The 21,481-nt window shown below is 43.3% G+C and overlaps 1 protein-coding gene across 2 annotated transcripts in view; it reads right to left on the bottom strand.

The window, feature by feature from the left end:
* The window catches only part of CREB3L2 (cAMP responsive element binding protein 3 like 2), a 106,722-nt gene that overhangs the window by 26,826 nt on the left and 58,415 nt on the right, over window positions 1-21,481 (bottom strand). For both annotated transcript variants that reach the window (XM_081800025.1, XM_081800026.1), the window contains exons 2-4: window positions 15,797-16,013; window positions 4,065-4,240; window positions 2,896-2,983 (exon numbers count right to left, since the gene is read on the bottom strand). In XM_081800025.1, coding sequence (XP_081656151.1) covers window positions 2,896-2,983; window positions 4,065-4,240; window positions 15,797-16,013 — 481 coding nt within the window. The remainder of the gene's footprint in view (window positions 1-2,895; window positions 2,984-4,064; window positions 4,241-15,796; window positions 16,014-21,481) is intronic.

The raw sequence follows: 21,481 nt of genomic DNA, 5'->3' as shown, positions 1-21,481 counted from the left end.
CACACATCCCCAGGGCAGCAGGGATGGGCTCCAGTAGGGAGAATCCACTCTGAGCTCAACCTTTTTGACAAAAGAGCTCTCCTTTTTCTGGTCTCCTTTCTATTCCCGCTAAACCGAAATGCCTTGAGCGCCAGCCACTGCTACTGAGCCCAGGGGCATAACCTTGGGTAAGCCTTTCACCCCACACCCCCAAGGGGCCCCCAAGACAACCGAGCCCTTTAGCATGGAAGCTGCAGCTCGGCCGGAGGAGTGCTTGGGGCCACAGAAAGGCTTCGACCTCTTCTTCTCTCCTGTAACCAGAGACTGCCCGAGGAGGGAAGGGTCTTCTGAGGCACAAGTGACCTACCAGATCCCACCCAGAGCTGCCTTTGCAGGTGACAAGCAACGACCAGGTGGCTCTCTCTTGAAATCCCTGAATATCCGAGGTAATGAGTAACATGTCTTCCAGCCGCACGCCCCCCCCCCCCCCCGGGGGCTGTTCACAGCACACAGCTCTTTCTTCTCTTATTCTCTTCCTCTTTTTCTAACATAGTACCTTTCACTAGATGCTTCCCTTTTTCTCTGACAAAGTCTTGCCAAAGAGCTCCCTGGGTTTTTTAGAGTCTGTGGGTACTCCGCAAGCTAACGAATATTCTAAAATAATCCTTGTATCTCTAGTGCCAACATTCCTGCCAACGGTTCCGGGGGCCTCAAATATGTGCCCCCCCAGAATGGAGTCCTGAGAGTGTTAACCAAGTAGCAAAGTATCAAAGTCTCTCCCTGAGCTCCCATTGGTGGAATGTTCCTAACCCCTTCTGGTTTGGCACTGCCAATTTGAATACACTTTTGCTCAAATAAACTCCTAAAGATTTTAATATGCCTCAGTTTATCTTTTAACAATGGTGGGAAAAAAACCAAAAAAACAACCAAACCCAAGAGCAAAACCTATTAGGGGCTCCCGTTGTCTGCCACACTGTGCTGTTATATTCTGGAGAACTAGCCAAGTGTACCTAGAGCTTACTTGTCCCTTTCACTTAGCACCATCCAAATTATTCTAATACTTTTCTCCTGTCCAAGCAGAAGGTGCTCCACAAAAAAAAACAGACACGGCATGACGGGAGAAGTGAGGGAAACTCGAATCCCCTCTTTCCTGCTTATTAAGAGCTACTGAGCTGGCTCTAGGTGCCTCGGTATCAGATTTCTAAATATCACTTGAAATGCCAGTCTCAGATTACTTGAAAGGTCTGGGGACAATAAGCTACTTTGCCTAGAAGCTCCACTGCATACAAGGATATTGAATTTCCTCCTCTCTGTTTATCTAGGATAATGAAGAAGGACTGCCTGCCACTTACTTTACCCTTGAAATGTTTCTCCTCCAGTGATCCATTCATTGTTACAGTTAGGACACTTTCTTTTTTTTTTTTTTTTAAAGATTTTATTTATTTATTTGAGAGAGAGAGAATGAGAGACAGAGAGCATGAGAGGGAGGAGGGTCAGATGGAGAAGCAGACTCCCTGCTGAGCAGGGAGCTGGATGTGGGACTCGATCCCGGGACTCCAGGATCATGACCTGAGCTGAAGGCAGTCGCTTAACCAACTGAGCCACCCAGGCGCCCCAGTTAGGACACTTTCTGAAGCATACTGCAACATAAACTAAAAGAGCAAGATGTATTTGATAGTGTTCATGAAAATGAAAGGAATTACTTTAGAAGAGTATGTAAGCTGAAAGGCACTAATGGATAACACTCGGTAAAGGCACTAATGGATAACACTCGGTGGAAAGAAATATTGTCTCTATATGGATTCTAGCGGGTATTGTTAATTTCAAAAATGTAATCGTTTCTTACTGATAATAAAGGCAAATACCAACCCTGATTAAATTGTCACAGATAACATCCTGAGTTCGTTTCTAGTGGAATGAAGGAGGTTATGCTTTCATGAGAACTGCTCATTTGTAACACCCATACATTAAGCATACACCGTAACACAGAGGCCTTTTCTATGACAAACACACATACGAATTTCTTATTTGTTGACCACGCTAATGAACTGTCCTTCTAACCTCATCCTGAAGACATAAGTAAAAACGAAGATGACAGCAGCCCTGAAGGCACAAAATTTAAAGCACAGGGGCCACGCAGGGGTATCTCAATTTAAGAAAAGGCAAAGAAAGCTTCCTTCGACTCTATGACACTTGGGGGGTCGGTGTTCAGGATTCCTACTTATGGGCTTCATCTGAGAACAAGAGGGAGAAATCAGAAAGAAACTGACACAGAGAAAGAAAAGGCGAAAAGTATGACAACTTTGAATACGACATTATTTTGTTCTAAATGGATGGCAAGACGCCCAGTGAGAGTCATGAACTAATTTATAAATAGGGAAGAGGCTCCTTGTAACTATTGTCACCTAAAATCAACATTTAAACACACTGAATGATCAGACAAATTGTGAATTCACTTTACAAAGGGCAAGGTGCCTTTGTGGATATTTGTGTCTTGGCCTCTACTGCTCACCACAGTGGCACAGAGAATGGGGCTTGATTCACACGTTCACACCCAGAAAGAACACTTGCCTTGTTCACCAGCACCCAAGTCATAGCTGACTATAAAGGTTTGGAAAGGTTTGGGGGGGGGGAAAAAAAAACACCCCTGCTGGGAGTAAAAGTAAAATATAAGATTTAGCATAAAAGCCTTAAGCACATACACCTATTTAGATAAAAGATTTAAGCATATAACATAGACGGGAAATTAAAATTTAGCTTTCAACATCTGTACTTAGAATCAAGGTTTTAAAGAGCAGAGCTATTTCAGAAAGCAGGCGATGCCTATGGTACAAATTAATCCCAGCACTTTCTCCCACATTCCCTTTGTGCATGGACATCTGGGAACCCGAAGGAAGGCAGGGAGAGTAGACAGACCTTCTTTAGGAGAGAAGTTGAGGAACTGATCCACTTCATGAGGCTCCAGCTTAATTTTAGGAATAACGGTCTGGCACAAGGAATCAACCTAGAGGGAGAATTTCAAACACAGCATTTAAAAAAATAAAAATCAGTAAGAAAGGTCAGGGTCTTGGCCTTGCTCCGAGTGGACCCAAGACCCTGACCTTTCTTACTTACATACTAAAAAATCAACTGAACTAACATCTTGTGGGGCAAGGAGACTAAGACACACTAGGAGCCCAGTGCAATGAACAGATCCAGGCAGTGAACGAGAAAGGCATTCTAGAGCGCAGCTGCAGAGGGGCTCTGTCCACAGTCCCCCATCTTTTCCAAAATGGATTGTAAAGAGCGCTAAGAACAAGTGTGCACCGAAGCTTTGGCAGCTCTGCTGCTTCCGTGCGACCTCTTCCTAAACAGGTACAGGTAGATAGGACACCTTGCTCAGAGGAGATCTGACTTAACATCAGTGGAGTCACTGCTTATAAACCTTTGGCTCTGAACTTTAGGAAACTCAGGACTGGCTTCCAACATCTGGAAGAAAATGTCCACGTATGATATCTGGTCCATCACTGGACACTAGAAACACCCAGAGAGAAGGTGGGGTAGGCACGTAGGCATGGAATCGAATAAGGAAGAAATGCCCAATTTTGTATGTTTTCCATGCATAATACAATAAAAGTTGGTAAGTGGGAGATCCCCAAATTGGGTCAGGGCAACTCCACACTGCACAAGAAAGGGAAAACATTACACAGGACAGACACTTCCATCAGCCCCGGCATACAAGCCAAGGATCAAATTATCATTTAACCCCTCTCTTTCCACTGGCCTAAAAATCAATCCCATGGGTAGTTTGGGGTTTGTTTTAACCATGGATATCCATCTATTTATCTTAATTTTGTAACAGCAATCATTGGAAAAATGAAATCGGACTTGCTACTAGTTTTCTGAACAATGCCTTTAAAGGAAGTGGTATAATCAATGCTGATCCCAAATCAACATATCCTTGATATATACATACATACATATGCAATTACATATTTGGAAACATCTAGAGCCACTAGTTCCAAAAAAGGTTAAATGCCTTATTGGAGAATGAGGATCCGTGTCTTTTGATCCAATGTATGTGTAGGGAAGAAAAGTGAGTATACCCCAGTATTCATTTCCAGGGGGGGTTCCTCCTTCTCAAAAGGGGTGGAGATGGCAGTGATGGTCAGAGTGACAGAGGGAACAAGTCCTGGGGGCGGCTCCTCTGTAATTGGCTCTGTCTTGATGGTTGTTGATGGAAAGTCTGTAGACAGGTACCATTTCTCACTTTCCACTTCATCTATGGGAAGAAGACAAGCACACGTATGAATCTGGTCAGGGGTATCAGACATAAGTAAAACAAATGACCACTGATCTTGCTCCTCAAAAAAAGAGCTCCAACCAGGAGTTACTGAGCATAGAATAAGAGGAAATAAAGTGAGGATGTGAGAGAGGAGATCAATGGATAAAGAAATGAATGGCCAAGTAAGAATCTATATTTGTATTCACTTTGAGTACATGTATGCCTAAAGGAACCTCAAGGATCCATGTAAAAGAAAGAAACCTGCCTTCCTGGTCAGAGCAGGAAGGAGACTGGGTAGACAGGGAACAGGACAGGAGGGAGAATCTCAATGTGTGATGCTTTACACTTTTTGGTTTTCAAACCAAGTGACTGTGTTATCTATTTAAAAATAAGTACACTTTTTAAAGATGTATTTATTTATTTGAGAAAGAGAGAGAGCGTGGCTAGGAGAGGGGCAGAGGGAGAAGGAGAGAGAATCCCAAGCAGACTCCCCGCTGAGCACAGAGCCCAACATGGGGCTCGCTCTCATGACCCTGAGATCATGACCTGAGCTGAAATCAAGAGTCGGATGCTTAACCAGCTGAGCCATCCAGGTGCCCCAATAAGTACATTTAAAATTAAGAAACAGGGGCACCTGGGTGGCTCAGTTGGTTAAGCGACTGCCTTCGGCTCAGGTCATGATCCTGGAGTCCCTGGATCGAGTCCCGCATCGGGCTCCCTGCTCGGCAGGGAGTCTGCTTCTCCCTCTGACCCTCCCCTCTCTTATGTGCTCTCTCTCATTCTCTCTCTCTCAAATAAATAAATAAAATAAAAAAAAAATAAAAATAAATAAAATTAAGAAACAAATGGTGTGTAACCAGAGTCTCAGGGAAGAGGACTGGAGACCATGGTGAGGTGGGCTCTATTCTTCTCCCAGTGGACAGTTAGTTGGTTTTCTTTTTTTTAGTTTCTTCTCACTCCCTGTTTTTGTCCTCGTTTCCCTATGACCCCACTTATGCCTTAAGCCTGACCTAGACTTCCAGAACTTTACTTAGCCCTCTGCGAAACTTCAGAGTTTGTAACAAACACCTGCCTTTACTGAAAATGAACCAAATATCTAGAGAAAAGAGCTGGATTTTGTCAAGTGTAGATCTGGGCTCGCTACTGGCTTTCATGATGATCACAGGCCTGGGGATCGGGACAAAGGAATAAGAACAGACAGAAGCACCTCTACACTTAATGCACATTCTTCTAGGAGCTTACATCCACCTGTTTCTTACCAAATTACTTCAGAGCTACTAGCCAAGCACAGCCCAAAAGGAGGGAGATGGGCAGGAAAAGAAAAGACAAGGAGATTGCAAACAGATATAGAACAAGAAAAAACAAGTCAGAAATTCCCCAAGTCAGCATTCCTTATCTGAAACCATGTTTACTAAAATGAGGCTAAAATAAAGCAAAAATACGTTCCTTGCTTTATGAAAATGTTTAAACACACACACACACAGACAGACACGGTTAGTGAATCATTACTGTACAGAAGAGCAAAGTCGTTCCCATTAGGCAGTGATTTTACACTCAAGAATTGGACTCAAGCTTTCTTCAGGAAAGGTACATGAAGATCATTTAGAACTGCTAGAGATGGGGAAAGAGTGGGCATAGAAGCTAAAAATGAAAGTTCACAATTATTAAAATTGTGTTTCCTAAGCAACTTCCTTGAAACCCAAGAAAACGTTAGATTCAGATGTACAAAGGAAAATGATTTGCCCCTCCAAATCCAGTTTATAATTGACGTGATTAATTATCCCATCCCCGATTTATTTCCTGAGGCAAAGTAAAGATGGGCAAGATTTCGGTTGGTTGAAGATGTTTTGCTTTTGGAACTTGTTCTATAAAGCTGCTGAGTGCTATGGTGTGATGGGAGAATTTCCATCATTTGCAGGGTGCACACCACATCCTGGCTGAGGGGGAGGGGTAGGAAACAAAGGGCCTTTTGATGGCGGCCAGAGGAGAGAGACCATACTGTACTTGACACAGAATTCTGCTGGCCAGATGGGCACCCCGCTCAACTTAGAGAAGCAACTGGATGAAGAGCCAAGTGAAGATTCTAATGCCTCTCCCAAAATGAGCATAAGAACAAGAAAATTCTGTCACCAGCAAGGAAGACACACTCAGGACAGATCTGGGAAGAGCTAGAGAGACGGAGTGCACAGATTACACTTTCTCTATTCAGCAATGACATATGGATGCCTTTGCTTTGTGAAGTCAACACTTACAGCCTGTCCACACTGAGCAGTATTTATCCCTGCCAGAGACTGGAAGAGAGATAGTAAGATGCAATACAGCCTCAGTATATATTAAAATTAACAGTAAGGAGGCATCATTGAGAAAAGGTCACACCAGGAAATTGTGAGATAAGGCCAGATCCCCAGGCTGTGCACTTATATGACTACTGTAATGAAGCTTAATTCACAGGGGGAAAATAGAGGCAAAAATAAAAACAAAAAGCAATGCAAAACTATAAGACAAAATGAAGACAGGTAATGCAGTCAGTTCTTCCAGTGTAGCTAAGCAATCCTCAAACATAGGACAGGAGAGTTGATATTCTTAATGCTCCGTGTCCTACAAGCCTATTTTAAAATTATATATATAATCATTGCTATATCAGGAATGGAGACTGAAGGATGAACAATGATACTTAAACTACGAAGCAAAACCTCCTCTCTCAAAGACACTGAACTCTTCCAAGTGAGAAGCCCAAGGAAGTTGCCTCTTTTCCCGTGAGTTTTGTTGAGGACAAAACACTGGTGTTGCCTTTATGCTTCCACTCCGATAAAGTAATTTATTACTCTAACTTGAAGATGGTTTTTGAATCGGAAAGAAGTTTAAGGCCATCAAGCTCAAATACATCATTTTATAATGAGGCAATTGACACATAGATCCAGATCACACAGCAAAATTGTGGCAGACCCAGATCTCTGCACTTCCAACCAGTAGTCTTTCTGTAAAAGAAACAACTAAAAATGTAAATAAGGATTTGTGCACAGAATTGCTTACTGTTGCATTATTTATAATCACAAAACACTGAAAATAACCAAAATAGTAGAGAACAAGGGCAAGGTGAACAAATTATGATGCATCCATATGTGGAACATTTATGCAGACAGTAATATTACACATACAAAGTCTTTTTAATAACAAGGCAAAGAAAGATTTATTATAGACTATTAAGAAAAAAATCGGGATATTAATTTATATACTATTAATGAAGAAAGTGATAGAAAAAAGGCTGAAAGGAAGTATATCAAAATAGTAAAAATATTTCTGGAAAAGAATTCAGAACATGAATGACTTTTTTTTTAGATTTTATACGATTTCTAAATTTCCTGTACTGGGATATACTGTCCCTGGATAATCGCACATGGACATGGCCTGCTTCTACCTGCTCTATTTTACGATGCTTTATGATGGTAATTATTATTAGATAGAAGCCCCAGTGGCTCAAGGGGGGCCCATTCAGAGTCCCTTGACTCAACAAGAGTCAGTGACTACTTTCATATTTGTTATAAATTGCATAATTGGCTTCAGGTCTATAGTCACCCCTCTATCCATGTCCACTGCCATGCAATTTTGCAGTGCCCTCCCACTGTGGACTAATCCCCACCTCGGATTGGCCACATGACTTGCTTTGGCCTTAGGGATGTTAGCTTCCTAACACAAGTAAAGTCTTAAAATGCACTTGCACAACTTGTACTTTCGACATCCTAATGAAAAGGATGTGCCAGGACAATCTACTGACCCCAGGAGAAGGAGGGCAGACATGTAAAACAGAGTTTGCCCCCCAAATGAGCCTGACCAAGATCAGTCAACTCCCAGCCTTAAATATGTGAGTGAATCTGGCTGAATCTAGGAAAATTACTCAACTGTCCCCCACCTAAAGCAGCCAACCTCCAGCCAAGGCACAGACATATGAGCTATAATAACAAATGATTGTGGTTAAAGCTAGAGTCTTGGGGTGGTTTAATACACAGCAATATAGCTGACTTACACAATCTAGCTGAATGTGTAAACAAGAAATTAAATCCATTACATCAGAACCCATTGCGACAAAAGAGTTGCACCTACTTGCCATAATAATTCCTCTAAACCATCATTTGTGAACCACATCAATAAATTTATAGATCGGCTGATTAGATCTACCAGTTACATCATAAAATAATTGACTGCACATGAACAGAGTCAGCCAGTACGAAGTTCAGTGAGAACAGCATTCCATTGGCAGTTGACATCAGAGAAGAGTTTTCATCCTAAACTACTAAGTGTTGGCTTGTCCTCTGTTCCTCACTGGAAATAAACATTAAATCAGAGAAAACCAAATGACAAATGTAACCTCTGAGGCAGGGGGTTAACAAAGGGTAGAGTGAAAGGGAGTGAGCAGAACACGTATTACGATTTTCCACGTGACCTTATTTGTGTAGTTTTATTATTTGGGCAAAAACATCAGTAGAGCCACCATGGCTTAGAACTGGAATTATACTTAGATGTTTGAGTTATTGGCTAAACTACAAAAACAAGAGTCAATACACTCTACCCCCTCCAGTTTCTAAAACCTGAAGCTCAGATATTGAGTGAAAAAAAAGGTGTTTTTTTTCCTAAATTGTGTTTACCTGCCTTTTAAGTTTCACTTCGGAAGGAAAACATCACCCAATAAGGTCAGTAGTGCATACCACGGGGAAGAAGAACAACCCCCATATCATCTGATTTTATTTATAAACAGCTTCCTGTCAAACTCAACTGGCACATTTCCTCAGCATCACCACTTAGCTATCAGCAAGGAAATAAAAACAAGCCCCTGTCTCCTGGTGGTGAGCAAGTCCTTCCCATCCAAGGACAAAATGGAGCTGCTATGAGAAATGAGGCTAGACTCAGACTACTCACACAACAGGATGCCCAGGGGGCTAGAAAAGACACAGAATTGAAACAACGTGGAGGCAACAGCACAATGAACATCCTCAATCATTCCCATATGTACTGCATCAGTAACTGCATTGAACGGATCCTGATTCCTCCGGAAGAGGGGAAAGAAAAAGGTTAAACTCTGTATTAGGATTAGGCAGTATCTTTACAAATATGGTATATATATATATATATATTTATATACGTATACACACATACGTATATATAGTGTGTGCATATATATTCTTAAAAAGTGAAATCGTATGGGGCAAATACCACTTATAGGATATATACACCTAGATATCCATTTGCTATTTATATAACAGGGCTAACGTGAAAAGGAAATTTTTGTAAAGTATGCCTCATATAAATCCCTCAGCGTTTGATAACCACATTTGCTCTTTGAAATTGTTCAAAGGAGTTGGCAAATCTTGACTGATTTTTGATGCAAGAAGCTCTTAAAGGAAGAAATGCTAAGGCTGGAGTCTGGAGGCTGGGAGAAGGGCAAGAATTGAGTTGAATGTGTCAGAATCCTATTAAACTACAGCCCACCACATGCGGGAATGAAAGTTAGAGGCCTGTCTGTCCATGGTCCCCTCCCTGAGAGCCTTGACCCTGAAATAACCTTCAGTCATGAGTGATGTGATGAAGTGGTAAAAACAGTAAAAATAGCAAACACTCTTTTTACTGTGTGCTAAGTATTGTTCTAAGAGCTTTACATACATTAATTTAATCCTAAGAGCAGCCAGGTACAGCAGGCACTTCTATTCCCCACAGTTGCTAGACAGGGAAACGAGGAGATTAAATAGCTCACCCCAAGTTGCCCAGCTGGTGTGGGGCAGACCTGGGATTCACAGCCTGTTCTCTTTGCCACCCTCGTATATTGCTTTTCGACAGATCAATGATTAAATAGGTCTCTAGCCAAAAGTGACTGTAGTCAGTTAATGTGTTTTGAGCCCATAATTAGCCACTACAAAAAGTGCAATACTGGCTCTCGCTATATTTGTATAGAATTCGAATCTAGTGTTCCTGCGGTAAAGATTGCCAGGTTAAGACCAATGAATAATAGCTGAAATGTTTTGACTGTTTGCGATGTGCCAGGCACTGTTCTCAAGGTTTTCACGTATCAGACGGACCTCTGAGAGCAGCACGCTTTCTCTTGGACAACTCCCCAACTCTGTGTCCTTTCTGTGTCTGCGTACGGAGAACCTCTTTCCCTTACTCCAGTCATTCCTACAGCAGCCAGCTGGTGCAGTATATATTTAATTACGCAGTAATCTGCTTAAAGGCAACAATATTTACTTAGTGCTCACTAATTGCCAGGCCCTGTTGTAAATATTTAATACACATTAATTCATGTAATCCCCACCACAGCAGTATGAGGTATGTACTATTATCATGATTTTCATTTTAAAGATCAAGAAAGTGAGACACAAGAGCTGAGCAACTTGCCTAAGTTCACCCCATTAGTAAGAGGCAGGGTCCAGGTTCAAATCTAGGCAATTTGACTCAAGAGATTAGCAGGTGTTCTGCATTGAGCAGCTCTGGTCCTCCTGTAGGATACCATGTTTAGAGTATGAATTAAATAAATATCTGCGGAACACATGGTTGACTTCAAAAGATTCATTTAATACACACAAAACAACGTCTCCTGTACACTTCTCTTCCTTAAGCAAAGTTATGACTCTCACACGTGAATATCCAAAGTAATTTCAATTGCTAGATGATGTGCACATTGTTTTCTTTTGCCATTCTAGCATTGCAGGGGTTAGGCAGACAAAGAAGTCACTCATTCTTTCTTTCTTTTTTCTTTTTAGGGGAAGCCTCATTATCCTTTTTGCCTGTTAGAAAAAGAAAGTAAAGGCAATACCAAGAATGGTGATGAATAGCGAAAGAGCTTCTATCATAAGCCCAGGCGCCAGACTCAGAGAGGACAACCACTCCTCTGCTTGTCCAAATGTAGATAGAGCCCAAATGTTGTATATAATTTTAGGGATCTACAGTCCATCTGGGTCCATGACAAGTTAATAGGATAAGAGCACTAAATATGCCCTATGTAACTGGCCTGGAGCTCAAGGAGGGAGGTAGGGGGAGAAGAGAGAGTTAGCAGAGAAAGAACAAGCAAGGACAAAGAAGAAGGAAGACGTGGCAGATGGAAGAAGAGAGGGTAAAGGGGAGAAAGAGGGAGAAAAATCCTAATAAACTAGGACAGGGTCTACTCAAACCGTTATTACTTTCTTTTAGCTTAGAGGCAACTATAGAAGAATTCCACTTAATCTAAGAAAAATTGGACAAGGAGATATGAATCACTAGCTTTCCCAGGTATAATGAAATAATTGACTCACTATCAGTCCCTAGAAACAAGGACTCCTAGTTCTGCTTAAGCTGTTTCCCAATGCAAGAGAAAAAGAATATTAAATTTAATGTGAACAGCAATTTTTAAAGGCTGCCTCCTGACGCACTGCCTAAAGAGCTATCCCCCTTCTCCAACAGGGAGGGAATCTGCTTGACAGAGGACGTGGCACAAGAGGGATCCTTGGGATTGGTCCTCCCTCAAGGCAGATGCAAATTGGGGTTCAAATGAATACGGTAATTCTGTTCCCAAACATCTGCCCCTTCACCCAAAACTCAGAAAAACACTGGAAGCTGAGACCTGGACAAAGCTTTCCCAGGAAAGTTCCCCATCTACTCATGTACACTGTCTAACTTTGATTTTCTCACAGTCCAAATGATTACTCTCCTTGTTCATTATTCCCTACTGATACAAGTGCTTTTGCTGGCTGAGAAAGGTGTCTTTAACTCAGAGAAATACCAATATTTGAACATCAACTGTGGATCGGAAACCCTTTGCAAAATATATTTGACCCACTATTAACTGTTCTCAGCAAGTTACTAGCAGAGGCCTGTTGCAGCATGGGATCTATAAATAGAACAAGGCACGAGGTGAGGGCACTGAAAGGTGTGCGCTTTGGCCTAATGATAAGAAAGCCTTCCTGGAAAAGACCCACTGATTCTTTTTCCCCAATACCATTGGCATAGGTGGCACTCATGAGTTCCCCTACGTTACATTTCTATCGATTACAATTAAAATACGAAGAAATCATTTCATCATGGAAGAGGACGAGACCCTGAACTTTCGGAAACCTGCTTATTTGCAGTCATTTCACTAGAGATCTTGCTTTAGAAGAATCAATGTCCTCGCCCTCCAGCCTCCCTCTGTTGGGAGTGGCCACAGCCACTGTTCCAACTCTACTCAATGCTTCAAGGCCCCAGGAAGCTCTGCCTCATTCATGCAACCTTTCCTATGATCTTCCTTGGGCGTGCTCCCTCTGCTCTGAACTTCTACAGTTTCATTCCCCTTGGGACATTGCTTATACTCCGTCTGGTAAAGTACGGAGGTACGTGGCATTTTCACTAGACTCTGAGCTACTTAGAGGTAGGATCTAAGTTTCACTATTGTGTCCTTTAAGTGGTAGGATGGCGCCTGACACACAGCAGGTGTTCAACAAACATACGTGGAACTGAAGGGGAAGGCCAATCTGCCTTGATCACTGAGGACTTCTCTAGTCTGCATATTCTAGAACAGCAAGTCTGCAGAATGGCTGCCGACTCCACAGATGCTAATGTCTCACTGTAAGTGTGGCTCTGTGGTTAGGACTCCAGCCACACCACCTCTGTCCTCTGCTCTTGTTGTTTCCTCTGCCTAGAAGCCTCTTCCTGAGACATCTAGTTCTTTAGCTCATCTCCTGCTGATCTTTGCTCAGACACTACCTTCCAAGAAGGGCCTTGGCTCTATCTATCCTATTTAAGATTTCAATTCCTCCTCCCCTGTTTTGGTGTGAATGTTTGTGCTCCCCGCAAATTCTTACGTTGAAATCCTAATGCCCCATGTGGTGTATCAGGTGGAGGGCCTTTGGAAGGTGCTTAAGTCATGAGGATGGAGGCCACACAAATGGAAACTGTGCCCTTATTAAAGAGACCCCAGTGAGCTCCCTCACCCCTTCCACCAAGTAAGGATAGCACAGGAAGTCTGCGACTAGAGAGGGCTCTCACCCAACCCTGCTGGCACCCTAATCTGCGACTTCCAGGCTCTAGAACCGTAAGGAAGAAATTCCTGTTGTTTATAAGCTATCTAGTCTTTGGGATTTTTGTTAAAGCAAACTGAATAGACTAAGACACCAGCCCACCTCCCCCAGCAACTCCCTGCCCTTTTTTCTGATTTATTTTTCTGTGTATCGCTCATCACCATCTAATAAACCATATATTTTACTTCTTTCCTTTTCTTATTTTCTACTCCACCCCTATCTCCTAGAATGTAAACTCCACAAGGGCAGAGATCTTTGTTCATTGTGTTAGCTCTTTTACCCTCAATGCTTAGGACAGTCCCTGGCAGGTGAAGTACAAAGTAGTTACTCAATAGATCACTATGAAGTGAATTTTAAGAGTGAATCATAAAGCATTTATAAAATATCTGCTTCTCCATGGTACTGTGTTTCCTTCTACACAAGACAGCTGCTAAAAGCCAAGAAATACCACCTGATCAAATGCTCACAGCCCAGTGTATCTGCATCATTAGAGAGCTAGCAATGCACGGAAGAACAGAACAGGTGTCTTCCCTGACGCCATCACCAGAGATGAGGAACGTGCTTCAGTCTTCCATATCTTCTCCCTTAACAACTTACTGCACAATTAATTCAATGAAATAACTCTTCATCAGATACCTTCAAAGTGCCAAGCAAGTACAAGGAACACATAATCACACTTGCTCACAGCCAGCTCAAAACAGAGAACAGAAAAATAAATAATAGCTGAAATATAAGGACGAGTGTAATAGTCTTCACAAAAATGGCAAAAATGAAACAAATAAACATACAAACAATAATAGTGCTATGAAAACATTAAGACTGACAACTTCCAGATGGGAGAGTCAGACACTGGATGACACTGAGTTGAGTCTTGAGGGATTGGTGGGAATTCGACTAGTGGGGCTGACAAGAGGGTGAGAGAAGGTAATGGAAATTCAGAGTAGAGAAAGCAGTGTAAGGCATGGAGTGGAGAATTCAATGCCAGAGCCACGCAGACAGGGAGCAATGGGACAAGGTGGGGAAGGGAGGTAGGATCAGCCCACAAAGGGCCTCAAAAGCCATGTCATGAGGTTGGCTTCATTCTATAGAACAATGGAGAACTATTTGAGATTTTGCAATAGGGAATGAATATGAACAAAAGTGAATATTCTTCTTCAATTTTTTTATATCTTCATCCCATATAACTCCTGGGAGTCCTGACTTTATGAGTATCCTAACTACTATCCAGAGAAATATTTCCATTCATTAGTCCTAAGAAACCAGCTCCATCAGATTTGTAGTTTGTCCCTGCCCTCTTAAAGATTATAATCTAAAGCAAATTCGCTGAATCTAACAGACATATGAAGACTAAACTAACAAAAAGAAAATAATCCCACAGTAAGTTTGACAGGAAGGAACCCACTATCATATTTCATTGGAGCACATAGCCTGGGAAATTGAGAAATCCTCCACAAAAACTTCCTGACCACCTAAGGTCCTGCCATCCTCTTATAGTTCCTGGTTTGGAATAATAGTGATTGCAACAGCAGCTAAGAACAATATCCTTACTATGAGTCAGGTCCTGGGCTAGGCGCTGGCATAGATTCTCATGTTTAATCTTCACAACAGGACATGAAGTCGATGCTGTTTTTATCCTACTTTTACATATGAGGAAACTGAGGTTTGATGATATTAAGTAGTTTGCCCCTAACTAGTCACTGACATAGATCTTAAACTGAGGTCTGACTGCAGATCACATCACCTTCACCACCACCCTTAGCATATTTCAACATTGTTACTGTCAATTGTGTACATTTCTCATGTTCCCCACATGATAAGTTCTAGAAGAGCAACGTGCACATTTTTTTTTTATATTTCCTTCAATGTCTCGCCTGTGAACTCAAGAACCACAAGGTGAATGAATGGCTATACTTTAAGGCACTGATAATATGTGATAAAGGAGCTCAGACATGGAAGACAGTCACTCTACAGACAAATGGCCAAACAGCTTAATACTCTAAAGCCAAGAAAACTAGGTCTTCAACAAATACCTTACTGACGGCATTGATGATGGGCAAGAAAGGGTCACCAAGAATACTAGGAATGCTCACCAAGATCTCATATACATGTGGTCAAGGGAACATAGTGAATATGGGTTAAGAGGATGCCCAAGAAGCTTCTGTGGAGAAGAGTGGTCAGAAAAATTCTTCCTCAGAAAAAAATGACATGACCTCTTAAAACAATGGACTTCCTGGAATTATCAACCAGATAGGCCAACCTGATTTGCAAAAGGATGCTCTGCTGCCCAATCCACAGGGTCAAAGAAAGCAACGACTACCATTCAGAGATAGCAAGTTCCCAGAGGACTCAGCCAGGGGTAAAGAAATGCGCCCCACGCCCCTTTGTACTTCCCCACAGCCCAAGCCCTAGGCTTTACACGGAGCAGGTATGTGGCTAAAGTGGGTGCCAACAGAAGCGTAACACACACTGCACACCCCCGAGGAGCTCAGAGGCAAAGGTGCTGTGGTCCCAGGTGCTGCCCCTGCTCTGGGTTTACCGTCATTGACGCTGTCACCGGTGGTAACGTGGGTGAATGGTGACTGGGCCCGAGGCTCCTCACACAGGGAGTAGCTGTGCTCGGCCTGGATGAGAGGCGCCGGGGACGTCGGGGATGGCTCCACCTCCATCGACACGCTCTTCTCTGAGAGGAAAGGGTCATTCAGGAGCTGACCCAACACGTTCTGGGAAAACTCATCCAGGAGTTCTGAGAAGTGCTACGAGAAACAAAGGAGGAAGGACTCTTAACCATGATCTGATAGTTACACAACATCCTAAGGCAAATACATCGTCTACTGCTTCAGATGAAGTCACTTACATACAATGTCCAGTTATCTATTGCTGTGTAGCAAACTACCCCAAAGTTTAGTGGCTTCTAATAACTACAATTTATTATTCCACACTCCTCTGTGGACTGGCTGGGCACACAAGCTCATTTCACGTGAGCTCACTGAGCTGGGAGGTTGGCTGGGAGCTATGTGGGGCCGGGCCAGCCGAATGCCTGACTGTCAGGCTGAGATTGCTCACATGATGGCAGAAAGGCTCTAACAGGGAGAAAAACAAAGCTGAATGGCCCCAAAAGTCACCCATCAACACTCTTTTGGTCAAGGCAAGTGACAAGGCTAGCCCAGACGCATGGGGTGGAAAAAGAGACTCCACCTCTTGACGAGAGGAATGGCAAAATCACAACGCAGACAAGTGTGGGCAGAGGACAGCACAACTCACCAGAGGCCATCACTGTAACTACCTACCACGTTTTTCATTGGGAATATTTTTAAATACCCTATCCTGTATTTCTATAGCATGAGGGTACTATTAATAGCAAGGTGCCAAGTTCAAAGGCATCAGAGGCAGCTTCTTTCTGCTCTCCCCACCACCTGGACTCTGTTTCTCTCCAGTTTTTCCTTAATCTCTTCTCATTCTCCATCTCCAATACCATTGACTCCTTAGCCCACACCATGCAGTGAAGATGATACAGGAATGGTCTATACACATATTCACAGGGACTCCTGTATCCCTTGTTTCACGGTCCCACACTAACAGAAGTACAGCCTAATCACTGTCCCTCACTGACAGGGGGATAGTCATGTTATGAGGATGCGTAGAACCAGGTTTTTCAATCTTGGCACTATTGACATTTTGGACCGGCTAATTCTTTGTTATGGGGGGGGTAGGGTTTTTCTGTGCATTATAGGATGTTTAGCACCTACCCAATGCTAGTAGCACTCCCCCAGTTTGGAAACCGGAAATGTCTCTAGACACTGCCAAATGTCCCCTGGGTTGGGGGGAGGGAGGAGAGAATCATCCTTAGTTTAGAACTACCACTACAGACTACATTAAAAAATAATAACAACAAAATTAAGTTAAATTTGAAAGTGCATTTTGGCACCAGCTGCTAGAGCCATTTCGTCCTTCTTAACCTCCCTGAGTCACAGACTAATAGGTGTCATCCTTATTGATTAAATTTTAGGGACACTTCTGGTATAGAAAGAAGTTACAAAAGCAGATACAGCAACAAGAGAACTGATTTCAAATGGTGATTCTTGGGGTAGGCAAAGAAAACCCTTGGGATCCACACGGATACTAAGTCCTTCCACTGAAATGTCAATGAAGGTGTTCTGAAAATAAATGCACCTTGGGGATGGGGAGGCAGGAGGTTAGAGCTCTAAGATTATGGCAGTTGTAGGACAGAACTTCTCCTTTAATAAAGGAGAGAAGGAGACAACAGGGAAGAGACCCTTGTAGGCTAGGTCCTCAAAGTAGAGTTAGATTGGTGGGTTTTGCCAACGTCACCAACATGAGAAGTGGCTGCATCTCATCAGGACAGAACACAAGGAAGCCACAGGCCTTGGGCACAGCCTGATAGGCATCCGCCATCTACAAGAATAAGAGAGGTGCTTGGGGGAGAGTTCTCGGCACACAAACACACTTAGAACTGAAAAGCCCCTAGAAGCATCAACGGCAAGAATTCCCAAAGGTCAACTGCCTGCATCACAATCACCAGGAGACTTTTGTTTTAATCATTTTATAATGAAATATTTAAAACATTCGGAACAATTGTAGAAAACAGTATCATTAATAATTATGTATTCATTCCTTTGGGGAAAATCTTGTTTTTCCATGTTTGCTGCTGCAATGTTTTTTTCTTTACTCTTCCTTTTTTAAGAAATAAAACATGGGGCGCCTGGGTGGCTTAGTCAGTTAAGTGTCTGCCTTCGGCTCAGGTCATGATCCTGGAGTCCTGGGACTGAGTCCCACATCGGGCTTCCTGCTCAGTGGGGAATCTGCTTCTCCCTCTATCCCTCACCCCACTCTCGTGCTCTCTCTCTCTCTCACTCTCTCTCTCTCTCGCTCTCTCACGCTCTCTCAAATAAATAAATAAAATCTTTTTAAAAAAGAAAGAAAGAGGGCGCCTGGGTGGCTCAGTTGGTTAAGCGACTGCCTTCGGCTCAGGTCATGATCCCGGAGTCCCTGGATCGAGTTCCGCATCGGGCTCCCTGCTCGGCAGGGAGTCTGCTTCTCCCTCTGACCCTCCTCCCTCTCATGCTCTCTGTCTCTCATTCTCTCTCTCTCAAATAAATAAATAAATAAATATTTAAAAAAAAAAGAAAGAAAGAAAGAAAGAAAACATGAAGGGACTATTAAAGCTCCCACCCATTTCCCTTCCTCCCTCCCAAAGTTAAACAATACGCTGAACTTGGTTATCATCCCCATTCCTCTTTACATTCTTACTACATATGCATATTTCCATTACATACATATGAACATTTTAAACTTTAAATAAATAGTACCATCCCTCACACATCCTTCTGCAAATTTATTCTCTCCAAGAACTTTGTTTAGATTTATTCATGTTTATACATGCAGCTCTATTTCATTTATTTGAACTTCTGATTTGTATCCCACTGTATCTATTTCTTCCTTTTTTTAAAGATTTTATTTATTTATTTGACAGAGAAAGAGAGACAGCACAAGCAGAGGGAGAAGCAGGTTCCCAGCTGAGCATGGAGCCCAATGTGGGACTCAAGCCCAGGACACTGGGATCATGACCTGAGCAGAAGGCAGACAACCGACTGAGCCACCCAGGTGTCCCTTTGTCTATTTCTTCTTGAGAGATATTTAAATATCTTATTATTATATGTGATAATATAATAAACATTCTTGAACATAATGGTAAATTTTTAAAAAAAATACAAATCCTGTGACCCACCTTCAGAGGCTTTGAGTTGCTCAAAACCACCCCCACCACCTGTGCTTCTAATGCTCACTTCAGTTTTTCAACCACTGAAGGTCGACCCCAACCCCACTCACCTCCCCCACCCCTGCACACCTCACTTTACAATTAGTTCCCTAGAAGCTTACAATGTCCCTAGAGATCAAGATATGCCCAAGTCAGAGGAAGACTCATGGCTATTGCAGCCACCATGCGTTAAACCTGAAATAGGTATTGGGGATACAAAATAATAAAGAAGACAATAGAAAAGCCATGCCTTTCCTGAGCTTGCCATTTAGGCCAGTGCTTCTCACACTTTGATGTCCATGTGAATCACCTTAAGACACAGATGGTGACTCGCAAGTCCAGGTGGACCTGGGGGTCTGCATTTCAAACCAGCTCCCAGATAATGCTGCTGGTCCACAGACTACACTTTGCAGAGCAAGGAGCAGAATACCTGCAAGGCTAAGGTTAAGATCCAGGTTTCCAGACTATAAGATAACCTGAAGTCAAGGTCCAACTCCCTCAGCAGGTCCCCAAAACAAATTAAAATACAAACTCAAGAGCTGAACTCACAATCCCTGTATTTCCCAGCCACAATTCTGTCCCCTGAGCGGCAATGTCAACTCCGGCCAGCTGTGCTGACCCTGCTAAACCTCTGGAATCCTGTTCTACCCTGAGGCAAGGCTCTCTTTGACTGCCCTGCTTTCCCATGGAAGCCACCAGGTTGGGCTACTCAGCTGACACCATTTTCTTTCTCCTGGGCAGCAGTAATGAATGTTTTCGTGAACATCCCACGAATAACCAGTAATAAACCTTCTCTGCTAACTACTCTGCTAACCATCCCTGAACTCTCCCTACTTTGGGTTTTGTAGTAATTATCACGTTGCCAAACAAAGTAGCCCTAAACGATAGGCAGTCCTGAAGAACTCGCAGTGTTACTGAATGCATTATGCTAACCTCCTCTCTGGAAAAAGAACCTCCTCAGGAGAAGGGACCAACTGTACCTGACCTCCACCCATACCTCGGAACTTTGCAAGGTGGTGAGCACTGAGTAGGTCCCAGGGGGATACTTGTGATTAAAAAGAGATTGTCCCAACTTGTCCCAACCAGATGCTGTGACTCAGCCCAGCAGATCAGCTCCAGCTGGGTCTCCTTGGCAGCTGTGGGCTCAGGCGCTCAACAGACAGGTTAATATCCCACTGCTGGTGCAGGGATGAGGCCAGAACTGGCCCATCACCACTGGCAGCCAGTGAGAGGGGGTCATATGGCCTTGGAGACCAAAAACCAGACAAAGAGGCAAAGTGAACCTCCTCAAACAGGGAGCCTTCCTGGATCCTGCAAAGGACTATGCATGGGAATCCAATTTATGAAATTTTAGTTGACATGGCATAATAGCATTTTACCATTCTGCCTAAGAGTCGAGTCAAGCTCTCTGGATTTACAAGGTATTTTCACAGCTCTCCCCTCAATCAATGCTCACAAGGCCTCCGTAGCCTACTGCTTGAGCTGGGCCTTGAACCAATTTCAAACTGACCGAACTTTCCCCACAGTATTCCTCCTAGGAAAGAGGTGTTTGAGCTCCACGGTCCAACTTCATGGAGAGAAGTTCTTTTCCGTATAACACCATAAAGCTGCTGCTGATCATCGATGATGATGTAGATAGGACCAAGTGCTAGGTCATCTGGTGGAGAAGTGCTTCACCTATTAGACTCTCAGAATGCAAGCGAGGTGCTGTCCTATAAGGCAGGCACGTGCCCATTCGCCAGTGAGAAAATGGGGGTTCGGGGCAGTCAGGTGCGCTACCCAGGGTTGGGGCCACAGGTTCTGAAGTCCGTGCACTCTCTACTACAGAACACTGTCTCACTGAAGTCTATCTCCAAAGCTGACACGCAGTGGGGGCTGGAATTTCAAAAATATTCATATAGATTTCACCGACAGCCCGTCCACTCCTCCACACAAAACAGAGTCTTCCACATTCAGTGTAGAAACGTGCCAGGGAGGGGGGGACCTGGGTGGCTCAGTGGTTAAGCAGCTGCCTTCAGCTCAGGTCATGATCCCAGAGTCCCGGGACTGAGCCCCTCATCGGGCTCCCTGCTCAGCGGGGAGTCTGCTTCTCCCTTGGACCCTCCCACCTCTCATGCTCTCTCTCTCAAATAAATAAATAAAATCTTGAAAGAAGAAAGAAAGAAAAGAAAGAAAGAAAGAGGGAGAGAGAGAGAGGGAGGGAGGGAGGGAGGTGACAGAGAGTTGTTAGACGGGAAGGCTCCTAGCATCACACTAGCAGTAATGATGATAGAGACATGCATTCGCCCTTAGTGCATCGTGCTGCCAAAGGGTTCACGGTCCCATCATAGAATCTCCGGGTTGGAAGAAACCTCCTGACAGGGCTGAACCCCTGCTTCATGACAGAAGTGTTCCTGGCCCACCTCAGTGAAGAAGGCAACTTGCTTAAAGAACCAATGTCAAGGT

Source organism: Leptonychotes weddellii, chromosome 12 (assembly GCF_054177405.1).
Source record: "Leptonychotes weddellii isolate Sample4059 chromosome 12, ASM5417740v2, whole genome shotgun sequence".
Taxonomy (NCBI): Eukaryota; Metazoa; Chordata; class Mammalia; order Carnivora; family Phocidae; genus Leptonychotes; species Leptonychotes weddellii.
This window is presented reverse-complemented; position numbering and strand designations above follow the sequence as displayed.